General features: G+C 39.6%; 1 protein-coding gene across 3 annotated transcripts in view; it reads left to right on the top strand.

The window, feature by feature from the left end:
- Positions 1-6,403: 6,403 nt before the first annotated feature.
- LTBP1 (latent transforming growth factor beta binding protein 1) overlaps positions 6,404-17,213 on the top strand; it is a 2,555,437-nt gene continuing 2,544,627 nt past the window's right edge. The window contains exon 1 of one of the 3 annotated variants that reach the window (XM_044058988.1): positions 6,404-7,173. In XM_044058988.1, coding sequence (XP_043914923.1) covers positions 6,725-7,173 — 449 coding nt within the window. In that variant the 5' untranslated portion in view covers positions 6,404-6,724. The remainder of the gene's footprint in view (positions 7,174-17,213) is intronic. The other 2 variants (XM_044058973.1, XM_044058980.1) reach the window with 2 other exon arrangements.

Here is a 17,213-nt window from a genome sequence, read left to right as displayed (position 1 = left end):
AAACTAGTTCAGAAAAAAAGCAAATCCCAAGAAGGAAAGACATCCCTGATCAGTATCAGTAAGAAACTAAGGTCCCTCATAAAATCATCCAAGGCTAACTTCAAAAGAAAAATAGCCAAGGATTTGAAAGATAACCACAAAGTCTTCTTTAGCTATGTCAATAATCTAAGTGGCAACTTGCAGATTGCAAAATAGCACAAAATATACTGAACCTACAGATATTGCAAATATCCAGGAAGATAGATTCAGTGCAAATTTTACCCCCCTCTCACCTCCAAAAGGGCCCACAACAATACTGGAAAAGTGTAGTGTCCCGGAAATCACAGACGCACAGGTGAAAACAGCCCTTTCAAAAGCCAAAAACACAGTGTCGATGGGGCCAGATGGTGTCCCAGGATGTGTCTTGCATGAACTACAGAACGAACTAACCCCCCACCTAAACATCCTGTTCAACCTCAGCCTCTTCATGGGCTATGTGCCCATAGAATGGCGCACAGCAAAGGTTATTCCACTCCACAAAGGAGGGGCCACAACTGACCCTGGTAACTATCGCCCCATAAGCCTGACTAGCCTGGTCTGCAAGGCAATGGAGCGCATCATCATGGAACTCATTAACAAAGACATTGGGAACTTCCAAACACTTGACCTGACCCATTTCAGCTTTGTTAAGGGCAGATCATGCTTACTAAACCTGGTTGACTTCTTTGAGACAGTCACCAAGGCCATAGATGAGGGAAAGGTGGTTCACACAGCCTACCTTGACCTCGCCAAGGCGTTCGACACCATTCCTCACTCGGGTATTATAGAACGACTTACCAGCCTGAACATAAACACCTACGGCACAAGATGGGTTGCCAACTGGCTTACAGAGAGAACTCACACGGTAAGAATAGCGGGCTCCAGGTTTGACTCTAAACCAGTCACAAGTGGTGTCCCTCAAGGCTCGTTCCTGGGACCCCTACTGTTCAGCATATATTTCTCAGAAGTACAGGCAAACACAGGAGGACTATGGCTAACCAAGTTCGCCGATGACTGCAAACTGGGAGCCATAATTGACTCTCCGGCTGACATGGACATCCTCTAAAAAGGCCTTACTGAGAAGGACACCTGGTGTCAAAGTCATGGCCTAAAGCTAAATGCCAAAAAATGCATAGTCATCCCATTTGGGAAAAACAAAACACCCATGAATTACCACATAGGTGGTAGCCCCCTTAATACAGAAGAGGTAATAAGAGATCTGGGGACCCAGGTAGATAGTAATCTCTCTTTTGACAATCATATTGCCAGAGTAGTTAGGAAATCCTTCTATGTGGCCCATCTAATTACTAAAGGGTTCACATCTAGAAATAAAGAGGTTATAGTGCCCCTCTACTCATCACTCATCAGACCCATCATAGAGTACAATGCCCTATTTGGGATGTACCTCACAAGACACTTCCAACAGCTGGAAAGACCACAAAAGCACCTCACCAAATGGATTACTGGCCTCAAACATATGTTCTATTCAGCCAGACTGAAAAAACTCCGGCTGTACTCAGTGGCATATCGCTTACTCAGAGGTGATTTCTGCCTGACTTACAAAGCCATGTCCAACTCAGAATTGATGGATATGCTCCACCTAAAAAAATCCAAGTCACTGCGAGCCACACGTTCTAGTGAGCTAAACCTTGCCACAATAATAAATAGAACATGCTGGAGGGATAGATTCCTGTCACAGAGACTCCTCATGCTTTGGAACAAAATTCCTAACTGCATTAGGCAGAGCCCCTCACTAACACTCTTCAAGAGAAACCTTGACGAGTGGATGGGTAACAGAAAATACACCCCTGGGATCACTTCATTGGCTCTGGTTGACAGAGGCTCAGTTAATTAATCAATGGGTCGGTGAAAGCTGACACACTCTGGCTAGGCTTATAAATTCCCTTGGGCAGATAGCCTAGTACCTACCTATGAACCTGTGAACCTACTGAGAGGCCACCCAATTACAGAGACTGCATATACTTTCTACCATGTAGTAAAGGTAATGTGCATGCTTGCACATGTACTGCATAATCCCCCCCCCAACAGTAGGCGGAGCATTAATATGGGGAAACCCTTCCTCTTTCACAGGCAGGCCACCTGTCTGTCTGCCTACATCTTCACCCCCAGGATATGGAAAAAAATCACTCTGGCCTGCACTCACCCTCCAGCTCTACCATTCCATTCCTAAACATGATTTGTCAGCAGTATGGACAAATTGCATGCTCCATGCCACGGGCATTAGTACTTTAACTGAATTTCCAATGTTATTGTGCTGCTTTGTTCTATTCCAGTGGACTTACTAAAGCTGCATGCATGCTCTCATAATTCAAGTTCTCTCACTGATTTTTTTTTCATGAGAATAGTTAAGTTTTTGATCATGGTTTGCTACAGTTAACTGTTTCAGAAAGATTGACAGCTTTATGAAAATGGTATGAAGCCACAGGGCATCAAAGACAGATAAAGTAGTACTTCTAACTAGCCTGTAAATGAATAAAACCCCACAGAAGCTGTACTGCCCCATGCACAGCCTTCAATAAAAGAGGAAGTACAGCCCACCTGGGAAACATAGGAAAATGGAGTCAGGGAAAGCAGCAGGCAAAAAGAAGGTAATAGCAGATATGATTAAGATGTTGAATGAGTTACTGTTGTAATGACTCCTGAGGGCACTCATAACAGTATTGGGAGAATGCTGTATCCGAGATGACTGAAGAATAAACATTCTAGTGCCACTGTACAAGAACAAAGGGGACATTCATGAGTGTGTACAGTATAGATGTATAAACCTCCTGTCATACTATCTAATGTTGCTGGAGAGGACAACTGACTGTTAAATTAATACCTAGAGCAGTAGAAAGTAAGATGGGAGATGGGCAGCTCAGTATGCAGCAAAATAGCCCGCATATTTGCAGTGAGACAGATAGTAGAGAAGGAGATAGAAATGAGGAAAGATTCCAACTGGGTGTTAGTACACTTGAAGAAAACATATGACAACATACCAAGAAAGCTGATTTGGGCAGCTGCATGATGGTTTGAAAACCCAGAAACATAGATAAAATCATTGCAGGCTATGTACAAGGACCCCATGATAAAAGTATGATCTGAGTTTGGACTCACTGAGGGGTTCTCATTAGGAGTGGAGGTTCATTAAGGCTCAGCTTTGAGCCCACTGCTGTTCATAAGAGTGAAGGATTGTGTTAGCAAACAGGTTGGTGGAAATAGATCAACAAAGCTGCTGTATGTAGATGAAGTGGCATTACAAGAAAGCTCTGAATAGGAACTTCACCAAATGATAGGGGAATGAAATGCAAAACTTAAGGCATACAGGATGAAAACGAGTACAGACAAGACAGCTGTTATTGCAGCAGATGGAGGGAATCAGAAGAAGATGAAACCCGAGATACAAACAAAAATAGGGTTCTGCTATAAAATGTTGACTTTGATGTGATGAAAGGATGAAATGTTGACACTGATGTGATGAAAGGATGAAAAAAAAAAAACAATTCTCAAAATTAATAAGGGCAAAAAACTTTTACTTGTTTTTTGCAGGGGGCAAGCCCCCCTGTATCTGTTATGTGCGGTTTGTGTGGGAGTAAGAACCCCAAACTTGAACTTCTAAATACCAACTCAAACCAACTTGAAGAAGGGAGAAATCTCCCAAAACAAGTGAATCACTGCGGATACCTAATTAGAAACCGCACTAGCAATGATTTCCTGTAGGAAACACCATTCAGTGACATGCTATTCGTATTTGTTTCTCATGCTACTGATGCTTGAGGGATTTCACCTTGACCATTTTTGTAGAACAGTGTAGCAGTTTCAAGTAACTGGAAGGAGGTGTTGAGGAGAAGGGAAGTGTGTATGAGGAGGTCAGAGGCAGTCAAATTTAGAATCAGAGGGGCTGCAGACAATTGACACAGGGGACAGTGCATGACAGAAGAATGCCAAGGAAGCTGAAAAGTAATGTGTACAAAACAATGGTGTGACCATGTACTTCTGCAATGTACAGAAATCTGGACAGTGAAAGAGCAGGTCAAAAAACTAGAGGTGATGGAGATGGAGTGCCTGAGATGAGGAATAGGATGCACATTGTGCCACAGATGAAGGAATGATGACATTCTAATTGCAGAGATGATCAAAGAGAACAGATCACAGTGGTTTAGAGATATATACAGGGAAGCACAAGAGAATTTATTGAAGAAGATTTGGGACAGACAGGAAGAGGCAAGAGGAAACAATGGTGTTCAACAAAGAGATGGATGGATTATGTGACAGAAGACTTGATACAGTCAGGCATGCCTGTTGAAGAAGGTAAGAGAATGGCACTGAATCGAGAGAGGTGGTGACAGATGACCAACACCACAACCCCATATAGAAAATGGGAAAAAGGACATTGTTGATGATGATGATGAGTGCAGGTCATTCCGGTATACTAATATAGATGACTATCTTACCATTAACTCCGCACCAAACTATTGTCCCATTATGCTTCAATTTATACATTAATTTAGTCACTTTATATTCTTCTCAGTCCTGGAAAAAATCACAGATATTGCTTATATCGTTGCACCTTTTCTCGGGTAGTTTCATTTTGTATGCATTGTCTTTGTTCTGGCCCCTGGAAAATGAAGATTTTTGCACACAGAATTGAGCCAGCTATTTAGTAAGAACTGACACAAATGGTGAAGGTAATTATCTCTATCGACTCCTTGTGACCCAGTAAAACTGCAGGTCCTACTGTTGTAATGCTTTATTCCAACATCAGCACTTGATCCTTGTATCTGACCAGAGCTATCATCTGCTCTTACAGTGTAGTTAACATGCAAACTGGGTGTTATAGCCTCATAGATTAGTATTAGACTAACTGCCCTTGTGAGCCATTTTAAGCCTAGCCAATTATCCCTTGTGAGATTCAAACCCTGCACTTTGTGGTTGTAAGGCAAACACCTTAACCATTAGGCCAACCACCCAACAAGCTCACGAGCAGTATAGAGTTCTGATAGTCCCACACTGACACTCTTCTTCTTCTTCTTCTTCGGCTGACACTCTTAACTTGTTGCAATTCGAACTAAGAAATAAATGCTAATTTAATAAAAGAGCAACTTCCTTAACCACCTCACCTCACAGACTTTTTCATTGCCTTTTATCAGGAATACTACGAGGGTGTGGTGTAAATATACATCTGATTTAAACCACATAATGCAATCACCATGTTTAAAAAGAAGTCAACATTTATTAGATGCAATCTGTAATTTTGTAACTGCTAAACATCTGACAAAATAATTATTTTAGTTAAAGTAAAATGCGATCTAGTGAAGAGTCAGTTTCCTGTCATTGTTGCAAAGTGTGCTAAAAGCAAACCTGCATTGTTTCTAAACAAACTAACTTTTTTAAGCTCTCCCCCTTTACACATGATATTTTCTATTTGGGCAGTTGCATCCTGCGAAGAAACGCGGAAAAAATGACAAATGTCCTAAGATTTTAGGACAAAAAATCAAGTTTACTTTAATAGTTACACAAAAGAATTATTCTATATCTGAAACACTCGATATTACATCAAAAATTCAACAAAAAAACAGCTTTTATTTTGATAACATGTGAATATGGTCTGTCCTGCAAAATCTTGTGTTTCCATTTAAAACATCCCACTTTGAGCATTGGAAAGGTGGCAACCTTAGAGGACCCTATATGAATCAGGTCTGGTTTCCTTAACCTATTGTCAAGATATACTTGACAGTAAACTCGGACTCATTTGGCTGTATTTCAAACTGCAAAGGCAATGTATCAGCACACTGTGTCTCTGACTCCACTGTGTAATACAATACATGTACTGCATTTAACTTGAGAAATACACCTTTGCAGGGAAATGACTCTCCTACGCTATTCACAAAGTGGAGGTAAAATAACTCTAAACCACAGATTAATGCTCCATGTAATGTAATGAACATATCAAGAAAATGTACATTTTAAAATGAAAGAAACAAAATGTTCTCGAGTGGCACAGTAGTTGAATGGCTGAACATAATTTAACAACAGCTTGAAAATTATGTATTTATCTACTGTGAACCACAGCAAATGAATAGCTTTACTTAACTTTGCCACACATAAAGTTTCCATGCTATAGGAATCTGGATGTGATCACAGCACTTATCAAAAGGAATGCTATAAATTCAGTCAATACTTTCTGACAGATTCCAAAAGATTTACATTCGTCTGGTATGCACTCTATATCACATAAACGTTTGAGCAAAAGCTGAACCACCGGCCCCACATTTATTTTCCAATAAGAGTCTGCTGCATGACGTCATGTCTGCCCGAGATTGGCTGCTCAAATGGCTGTCACTCCAGCTCACACACTAAAAGTTTTTAAGGACTTTTCAAGTGTTCAGACTTAAATTATTGTACACTCGGCCATTTCGATAGAGCCACCGGAACATCTGCTGCTGCCCCTGCCAGGATCCGACCCTCTATAAAATCATTGATCACTGCAGTTCTTCAGAATTCTGTTTGCAATGATTCTCTGCACAGTGAAAACGGGTTCATCCCTCTGGTGGTAAATATTTCTAACATCTGGTCTCAGAGAAGTACCTTTTGTAAAATATCCAAGAACACCTAAGAGGCGGTCTAAGGGGAAGAGGTCGCAGACTTCTAAGTTAGAGAACTAGGAGAGACTCTTTTAACAAGTTGGATTACTTATACATACATTATGGGAATTTATTGGAAAAAGTGGCTCTGTGTCTTCTACACAATCATTAATTTTGCTTTAGCACTGAGTTCCCCCGACGACAGAGGACTACAGCGGATCACTTATGTTGTGCAGCGGGGGCAAGCTGGTTCTACTGGCAGGCGTCTTGGGTCTGTTTCCAGGATAGGAGTAGCAAGGCAACAGCCACAGACTTTCAACCTAGAGTTGCAGGGTAGCTACAGCAACCAGGTGCGGACCCGCAGGATGGGTATGAAAGAAGGCACCACCTTACACCTCGGACCGAGCTTACAGCTCAAATCTCACTCTGCAGGGGAAGCCCCTGTTATAGTGCAGCAACATATAGAGCAGCATCAGCAAAAGGGCACGGGCCCCAGCGTGCAGCTTCGGCGCGAGACGGTGCAGCGGAGTAGCGGCGCCAGTGTGCAGCTCCAGCAGCTGCAACTCCAAGGGTGAGTAGAGTACAAGGCAAACTGCAGACAGGACTCTCTTAGCTTTTACCTGGAAACATAAAAGTTTCACAAATAATAGTTGCGAGACAGTAATAAATATTTCCACAGTGGATTGGAAAAACAATTTCAATGCTGTGTTATCACGACCTGCAGTCATTTACAAACTTTAGAGAATGGGGTTTGTGAATTGGAGAACACTAAAAAAATCTAGGAAGACGGTAAGTTTCAGATTGCCACAGACTGCCTGTTGCGAGAATCCAAAACTGCATTTTGTGCAGCATTCTACAATGTGTGCTTGGAGAGACGGGAGAGTATGAGTTAAATGTAATTTATTCGGAATCGCTCATGCTCCAAGCTCATTTACAGCTACATTTCCCATTACATAACCAGTGCTCAAGACAGTTGTTGTACATTGCAGTTTATTGTATAGCAGATATAATTCCTTTCTTATGGGTCCCCATTAAATGAAACATAATATGTGGGGTGGGGCAGGTGTGCTTTTAGGTTATTTAATCACCATTCAGCAACACATTCAGCTTTGTAAATAGATTGTAGACTGTTTCTGTGGTTTGTTTTATTTACAATTTCACAGTGCAGTAGTTATTATTTGCAGTGATTTCTTAAATTAACCTATGCCTTTCATGTAGTCAGAATACTCAATGCAGTGCTTCAGGGCGTTAAAACTGTACAGGAAATTAAATCATTTGTCAAAGCGATTTGCAGGCACAGCTCTCAAATTGTTTTGATTTTGCAGAACGAATCTGATTTTGTTTTTTAGCCCCATACTATATATATATATATATTTGGTAAATCACTAAGAATTACATTCAACAATGTAATGCCAGACATCAGAGTCTCCTAGTTCTTCATAAAATGAATACTGATGCAAGACCTGTTTGCTCTATTAACTTTGTAAGTAAATTAGATTAATATTTTAAAAACTGCACTGAGTTTTGGGCAGAGAAATTCAGAGCTATCCCTGCATGCAGTGCAGTCTTTGATAGTAAGGTGTAGAGAGCCCTGAATGGAAAAGGCTGCTTTTTGACATAATAGCCCGGTAAGTTTCCGTGTTCCTTCTTATAGTATGCACTTACATTAGCAAAAAAAAAAAAAAAGCTTGCTCAGGGTGCAGTCAAAAGAGTACGAATCCTGAAGGTAGTTAACTCAGTGAGCAGTGGGGCAAACTTGGACTACTTTCCCACATCTATGTGTGTTTTTTTTTTTTTTTTTTTTGCTATCACTAGCCTGATCTCGCTGTAATTTTAGACTATGGCTGTAAATAATGGACATTATCAATTGATTTCTGCTCTTTGATGTTTCATGCCTGCCTTCTGCAACCGTTTGCTATGTACAGAGTGAATGAAACTCTTTCCCAGCACTATAATGGATGCCCCTTATCCTTTGAACTACTGGTGTCCAATTCTGGCGCACAGCCAAAATGAAATTGAGCCTTGTGTTTTATTTCAAGCATTTGAATTGTGGAGTTGGTGTTTAAGAGTAAAACGTGTTTATATTTTAGGCACCTGCTATTTGGGTCTGGTGTTTATTTTAATTTAGTAATTGCCTCAGAGTGCAGTCTAAGTTTACTTGGTTGCAGTGAGGGATTTCTGAAGTAATTTAAGAACTCAAATATACAAATATGTGTAATATTAAGTTGTAAGTAATATACTTGGAAGAAGTCACTCAAAAGACATTTCATTATTACATGTCCAGTCAAATTTGCTGAATGATATTTTTATTTATTTGTCTTTGTTTACTGGGAAAGTCTGACTGGGTACCATTTTCAGAGGAGGCACAGGGAGAAAAGTTCCATTTGCTTACATTGCATTATACTAAGTTCCAGTCAAACACAGAGTAGTTACGTTTCTATTTACATTTATACACATACACTAGTTACATTTATACATTCTAAGTTTTAATAGAGATAGAAGTTAGTAATGATAAAGCCCACATACAGCTTAATGGATTGTGCAGGCAGCAGTAATATGTAAAATTGTTTTGTCATTTCAGTAAGAGGTTGAGAGTATTCTGTTTAAGGAGAGTATTTGGAGAGTATCATGTGGTGGACAGTACTTGGGCACTTGTAGGTTATTAGGTAAGGATTAATAAATGTAATGTATATAGAGCAGATGTGACCTGAAATGTGCGGCTTGATCCATTGAGGCAGAGGCTTTGATATTCTGTTATGATGTCTGCAGCACTTCTGGTAAGCAAGACACATTGAGTTAAGTGCAGATCCACTGAAATGAATGCCTTATTTTAATGCTACAGATGGGACTCCAGTACCTGTTGTATGATTGACACCATGGCGATTTAGGTGTATAGACTTTAATGGCATTCTGGTTTGCAGTGCAGTCACTGATTGGCTACAACATATAGGAGATACACAGTATTACATGTATACTTTATCTTTGCCTTCTACAAACATGAAGGAGAAATGAAAAGAATGCAGCATAGTAGGAAATGTCTCCTACATGTAGTCACTATAAAATAATTTGAAACTATTATATTTTTATGAAGTTTTTTTAATGTGGTTTACAAGTGTGTTGCTTTTAAGTAAAGTAATATAAGTCAGTACTGTTGATGAGGACTGTTCCTGTTTAAGCAAACTAAGACAGAAGTTGTAATAGCATGAGAAATAAATGAGGTTCTTTATAGTGAATGACTATAATCACTTCGCTAACACAATTCTGTCAGTACCGTGGAGTGTAAAAATTTGTTTTCCTTAACTTCAAGAGATGTGCATCTTAGTAGCACTTCACTTACGCTTTCAAAAAAAGTAGGTGCTTGTAAATCACTAATGAGTATCACTTGTGGGACTTTCTTCAGTGTTCCTTTTGTTGAACTACTAGCTTTTTTGGGATATATTATGATGTGTGTATGGGTGGAACACATAAGCACAATATATTTTGTCTCTTAAGTATCATTTATAGTGTGTATCTGTTTATAAAGCTAAGGGAAATGAAAGCTAGGTACTTGTTAAGAGAACTGCAGTAAATGTTAAGAAAAAAAGGATTAGATTGATTTGCCATCTTTTATTCTGGGATAATTGATTTTGCACTTTATTTGGTTACTGACCTTAATGTTCACCCGTGCAATCCCCAACCACCCCCAGCGGTTCCCCAGCAGTAACGGTACGGATGCACCTGTATGTGGGACTTAACTCCACATCTTGCATTCTAGAGCATTTTCTGAAAATAAAGTTAAAAAACATAAGATATACAAATGTAGATATTCTCTGAACAGTGAAAGGTATTAAAACTGTACAAATAGCAATGTTATCAGTAAGAAGTGTTCTTTACACTGATAACAATTAGCACATTCATAGTCTTTCTATAAATACTGTTTGTCTTTTTGGCTTTTTCCCGGTTAGGGGTCGCCACAGCAGAACTCCGGTCCACTAATGATTGGCAGTAGATTTGTATGGTGCCTAGTTGCCAGCCCGACCTTCAGCGAAGGCACGCCCATTCACGCATGTCTTTCGGAGGCCACTCGACCGCGGGGAGGACATGCAGACTCCACACAGAAGGCACTCCAGCTGAGAATCAAACAGGAGAACCTCATGCTGTGAGGCAACAACGCTACCACTGTACCACCGCAGCTTTTTCTATCCATACAAACCCAAAATTATATTTTTTGCTAAAGTTTTACAAATTATCTAAGTAGCTGTACAACCTAGACATATATTGTTAGAACAGTTTTGTTAACTAGACATAAGCTTTCGCATGGCAACAAGAAAATCCTATAGGAGTGCATGTTTATTGAGATATTTACAGAAATATGAAAACATATGTTTAATTATATAAATGGTAATATAAATAAAGACAAATTTCTGTTGAGATGTGCAACTTACAGTGCAGATATCAAATACAGTTTTTTCAATATCATGTAAGGTTTTCCCTGATGTCATGAAACAGTTTGTAAGTCACTTGTTTTTTTGAATTATTAGCTACATATGAAAATATTGTTTGTTTTCATAATTACTAATAAGCAACTAGAAATGTCTCAGGCAGTGCTATATAACTGGACATTGAGAATGAATTTTCCTGTCTCCCACCACAGAGTATCACACCACACCCCTCAATAACATGTAAGGTTCTCAGTTATGAAAATATGAATAATAAGTGAAAAACAGTGATTAATTTCTCTACAGCAGAACATCATAGATTAACAATCATAATGTAATTTTGTTAACAAATTGCTGCACTTTCTAATACTGCCTAATGTTAGCTGGTAAGTCACTTAGTCAAAGAAGCCAGGTCCAAAAAATGTCTGAACACCATAAGGAGCTACAGATGTGAACTGGAGACATACAAAAAGGCACTGTAGGCTTGAATGAGTTAATTTTACAAGCAATGTGGCTTTCTATGAGCAGTGCTTGTTGTACCAAGTATTTCTTAGAGGCTTTAGCAGCACCATATCAGCCTACTGACTTCAGCTCTTTTGCTTTGGGGTTTTACAATGGTGTGCAAACCACTCCAGACTGTTACTGCTCTTCAAGCCCAATTCACTTTTTGTAGTCCGACATATGGCTTTGCCAGGTTTCATTGATGTCCACCAAATGAGGACTGGCAAAGCCACTTTGTTATGGAATTGGGCTTTGCATAACTGATCGGTGCATCATGCCACCTATTCCCAATTCTTTTTGGAATTCCGGACACAGCAAGTATATGTATGTGAGGTCTGGTCTGCATTACCTTTCGTGTGTCAACTTGATGAATTATATTTATAGACTACAAAATAAAGAAAGCCTGGCTATAAATGGCTAAGTATTTATTTTTTTCATGGAATTTTAATGACAGTTGAAAAATCATAAATTGCAAAATTATTTTTGTCCTATCAAGATAAATTATTGAGTGACTATACATGTTTTTACAACTTTAAGGTTGCCTTAGGCAGATTATTATAAGAATGCGTTTTTTTGAATTGGCTGGAAGCAGTTACTTCATTACCAGGCTTGTAGTAGGAAGCTTTGCAGAAATGTGAGTTGCTGTTACTTCAGGAAGGTGGACACTGAAAGCAGACTTCTCTAAAGAAGACAGTTTTTGGTAAAGCCTGTAAAGAGAATGATTTCAGTGGTGTGGAAGGGCTCATGTGTCACCTATACCTCACAATTTAATGTATTCAGATTTGAGATCACTGCACTTTGGTGGACATGGCACATTCCTTCATTACTGCTGTCTTGGAATAAGGGGTAATCACTCTCACACATACTGACATAGATACAAATACTCACACGCACACATACCATACTTCTCAACCTCTTAGACCAAGAAATCTGGACAAATCCTAAAGTGATGATGGGATAAAGGACCAAAAATAGGGACATATTTTAAAAGTTGCTCTTATAAACTTATAAGGTTGCTCGAATAAAAAGATTTGTGTTAGCATGCATTTCCTGAAGGATATGAAGTCTCAAATTCAAATATCTATCATTATTTAGTGATTTCAATTCTCAGTCATTTGCCAGAAAGCCACAAATTGTATGAAGAATAGACCAAAAATATGAGGCAAAAATCTGGACATTTTGCAAAGATCTGGACAGTTGAGAGGTATTACGCATACACACCTGCATGTGCCCCTGGACACACACACACACACACACACACACACACACACACACACACACACACACACACACACACACACACACACACACACAATGTGTTTCTCATCAGCTGTCAAACTGAAATATGCATTTTTCTAGACTTCGAGAAATCAGTCTTCAGTTAAGTGGTCAATCTCTGTGTCAGGTTTGTAGAAGCAAGATTCAGTGAACTGGACTTCAGTAAACTAATTGTACTTGTAAGAGTTACTCTGTGGAAATTTCTACAAAGAACACTTCTGTTTTGGTGTCTGCTTTCTTTTGAAGTTGCACTGATGTGCTCAGAATTTGGCTTAGCATGTTTTTCTTGTGCTGTAGATTTGCAGTCAAATGCACATATTGACTGAACATTATTAGGCTTGCTTGGGTCTTCTCAGGGAGGATGGCCTCACAGTTTTAGAACATTTAGACTATGCCATGAGACTGACGCTAATAAGTAATCACTTCTGATACAGTTTCAGTTTGCACACAGGCAGTTACACAATTTGTGTGGGCTTTTCTCCACAGTTAGGCAGTTACATAGCATGTACGTAAGTAATGTGTTATAGGAAGTGAAGCTGCACATGTGGGGTCCAGGAGACTTGCCCCCTCCAAAAATGTTTCTTTTTTGTAAGTTTCTTGGACCTGAAGCTTTGACCAGTACAGAAATTTTAATTCAATAAAACATACAGAAGTAGACAGCATGCACCACTCTTGTATTTTCTGTGCATGATCTTCACCCCAAATTTATCAAAATACACTGTTCCTAATGTTACCCACCTAGAAGATAGTCAGCTTCTTCATCTAATCTGTTTTATCTTATTCCAAGTGACATCACCATTACATAATAGTACTCAGTACTGTTAATTTTACATAATAATACTCCTAGTAATATTTTCAAATAAGATCTCACTTCAGCATAAAATGCCCAAATAACAGACTTCTGTCATGCTTAACTTGTACTTTACTGGAATAGCAACCAATCCAGCTCGAAGCAAAAATTCAGAATGGATTAGAATTTGTGGAGGTGACTTTCCTAATTATAAAAGAATGTAGCAAAGTCATCCAGGTCAGCTGTAGCACACTTGGGTTGGAGTCTCAAAGACTTTTCCATTAGCCTCTGAAATGTTGTGGGTGGTCCATGTTGAGCATAAGGTGGGACTCTGTAGAGGAAGAGTCCATCTGGTGTAAGGAAGGACATTTTTTTCTGTAGCTTATGAGGATACTGGAATATGCCAACAGCCTTCGATTAGGTCCAGAGTGGACAGAAACATAGCCTTTCCCAATTTTTCAACCAATTCTACATAAAACATGCATCACATTTATATATGCTGTTTAACTATGTAAAGTTGTTAGACCTGTAGAATGGTACTGATCTGCTTACTTTTTATTCTTCTATAACCTACAGTTTAAACAGGTTCAGTATTTCTTCTCTGACTGCTTGTCATTGGGATTCTGGTAAGTTTCTGTGTTTGCCCATACCTTACTTGGATAGAAGGAAGTTTTTCTGTTCACGTGTGAGAGAGGGAAGCTTTCAGCTGCCTATCTGTCCCTGGAGGAGTGGTTTCAGCCCCGAAATTAGTAGTTTATTGGCCATTTTGGGCTAATTTCTCTCTCTTTCATTTCCCTGCAATAAAACCCGTATTTGCAAGTTTTTTGTGCTTGTATACAGCTCAGCAGGCTCCTGCTTGGAGCCCTGTAGAGTTTGACAGCAGCAGAGAGACAAAAGAGAGACTTTGGAGTGATTAAGTATCACTTTTCTACATTTTCTTGCTGCCTTTAGCTAATTCTGCCTAAAACGCCAATTTATTTTAGAGTTTCTGTGATTTAAAAAGCTTGTTTCAGCTACATATTGTACTTATTTTACTGCCTGCACTGTAACAGAGTTGTTTTTGCGTTTAAATTACCTGCTTAACTGTTGTAGGCTACACACTCAAGTGTGATAGCCACTTATGCGCATTTAAAGTGTTTCTTTGATTGTATCTGCTTTATTTTCTGGAAAAAAAAAACAAAAAAAATATACTTGATTTTCCGCCTTTCTAAGCGAGTATAGTCCAGCTTTTAGGTTACTGCTGAATTCAGGGCTGTGTTACAAGTTTCTGTGTTTGCCCATTCCTTGCTTGGATAGAAGGAAGTTTCTCTGTTCACCTGTGAGAGAGGGGAGATTTGAGCAGCCTATCTGTCCTTGGAGAAGTGGTTTCAGCCCAGAAATTAGTAGTTTATTGGCCATTTTGGGCTAATTCCTATCTCTTTCATTCCCTGCTATAAAACCTGCATTTGCAAGGTTTTTGTGCTTGTATACAGCTCAGCAAGCTCCTGCCTGGTGCCCTGCAGAGTTCTACAGCAGCAGAGAGACAAAAGAGAGACTTTGGAGTGATTAAGTATAATTTTTCTGCATTTTCTTGCTGCCTTTAGCTAATTCCACCTAAAACGCCAATTTTTTAGAGTTTCTGTGATTTAAAAAACTTGTTTCAGCTACATATTGTACGTACTTTACTGCCTGCACTGTAACAAAGTTGTTTTTGTGTTTAAATTACCTGTTTAACTGTAGTAGGCTACACACTCAAGTGTGATAGCCATTTCTGTGCATTTAAAGTGTTTTTTTGATTGTATCTGCTTTATTTTCTGAAAAAAAAAACAAAAAAAAATATAAACTTATTTTCCCGCTTTTTTAAGCTAGCATAGTCCAGTTTTCAGGTTAGTGCTGAATTCAGGGCTGTGTTACAAATTTCTGTGTTTGCCCATACCTTACTTGGATAGAAGGAAGTTTCTCTGTTCACCTGTGAGAGAGAGGAGCTTTGAGCAGCCTATCTGTCCCTGGAGGAGTGGTTTCAGTCCAGAAATTAGTAGTTTATTGGCCATTTTGGGCTAATTTCTATATCTTTCATTTCCCTGCTATAAAACCATTATTTGCAAGTTTTTTGTGCTTGTATACAGCCCAGCAAGCTCCTGCCTGGTGCCCTGCAGAGTTCTGCAGCAGCAGAGAGACAAAAGAGAGACTTTGTAGTGATTAAGTATAATTTTTCTGCATTTACTTGCTGCCTTTAACTAATTCCGTCTAAAATGCTGATTTTTTAGAGTTTCTGTGATTTAAAAAGCTTGTTTCAGCTACATATTGTACTTATTTTACTGCCTGCACTTTAACAAAGTCATTTTTTGTGTTTAAATTAGCTGTTTAACTGTTGTAGGCTACACACTCAAGTGTGATAGCCATTTCTGTGCATTTAAAGTGTTTTTTTGATTGTATCTGCTTTACTTTCTGGAAAAAAAAATACTTGCTTTCCCTCCTTTCTAAGCTAGTATAGTCCAGTTTTCAGGTTAGTGCTGAATTCAGGGCTGTGTTACAAGTTTCTGTGTTTGCCCATACCTTGCTTGGATGGAAGGAAGTTTCTCTGTTCACCTGTGAGAGAGGGGAGATTTGAGCAGCCTATCTGTTCCTGGAGGAGTGGTTTCAGCTCAGAAATTAGTAGTTTGTTGGCCATTTTGGGCTAATTTCTATCTTTTTCATTTCCCTGCTATAAAACCCGCATTAGCGCGGTTTTGCGCGCCAGGCAGTGTCGGTTAGCTAGGGTATAAGTATTCCCGGCTCCACAAAGTCTACTCTTCAGTTTTTCCCTTGGAACTAGACAAACTTTCAACTTAAGCACTCAAACCATTCACTTCTCAGCCTGGCACGTGCTCAAAACTCATAGCAAGCAATAATGAACCTTAGCACTAGATCCTCCCTATACTGTAGAGAAGGATAAGGCTTTCTATTCAACCTTACCAGCCAGTCAGTAAAACAGCTCACTGTACCTATCCCGGCATGTCCAAAGGGCAGTTTCAGGTGTACTCTCTGGTCCAGCTGGTGAATCTGTGCATTTAGAGGCAATGTTACAACTGCCTCATGTACACAGAAAACCCTCTCCTCCTACCACCTAACACTAATGCATGCGAGAGATGCAATTATACAGCCAAACTGGAGGCTAAGCTCTCTCAACCCAAGACTGGACCAAACAGTCAAGAGGAGAAGGGAATTTCTTGCATCACACCACCAGTCTCACATAGACCTATGAAACCAGCACTGGTCAAAAACACACATAAATACACAAAAACATACTCAGAGGCTGTAAATAAAAATCTGCAAAGCAACAGAGACCTCCAAAGCAGACATCCAAGCAACCTCCACCCCCAAACACAAACCATGAAGCACATGCTTCACAAAACCAGTGCGCCACGCAATCACATCCCTTAAGGCAAAATACCATAACCAACACAATAGTAATAGGTGACGCTATAGTCAGGCAAACTGACGTCCCACTCACTAGACTGAACAAGGAGAAGGTTACCGTTAGCTGCCTGTCGGGTGCCAGGATCCGCCACATAACACAAGCACTCAGGTCACTCCAGAACAAGTACAAATACGACCCTGTCATTGTCCATGTTGGTGTGAATGACCTGAGCCATACCTCCCTGG

The sequence above is a fragment of the Protopterus annectens genome, chromosome 1.part2 (assembly GCF_019279795.1).
Source record: "Protopterus annectens isolate FY-2018-M chromosome 1.part2, PAN1.0, whole genome shotgun sequence".
Classification (NCBI taxonomy): domain Eukaryota; kingdom Metazoa; phylum Chordata; order Ceratodontiformes; family Protopteridae; genus Protopterus; species Protopterus annectens.
Note: the sequence above shows the minus strand (reverse complement) of the source record. Positions and strands in the feature narration are given on the sequence as shown.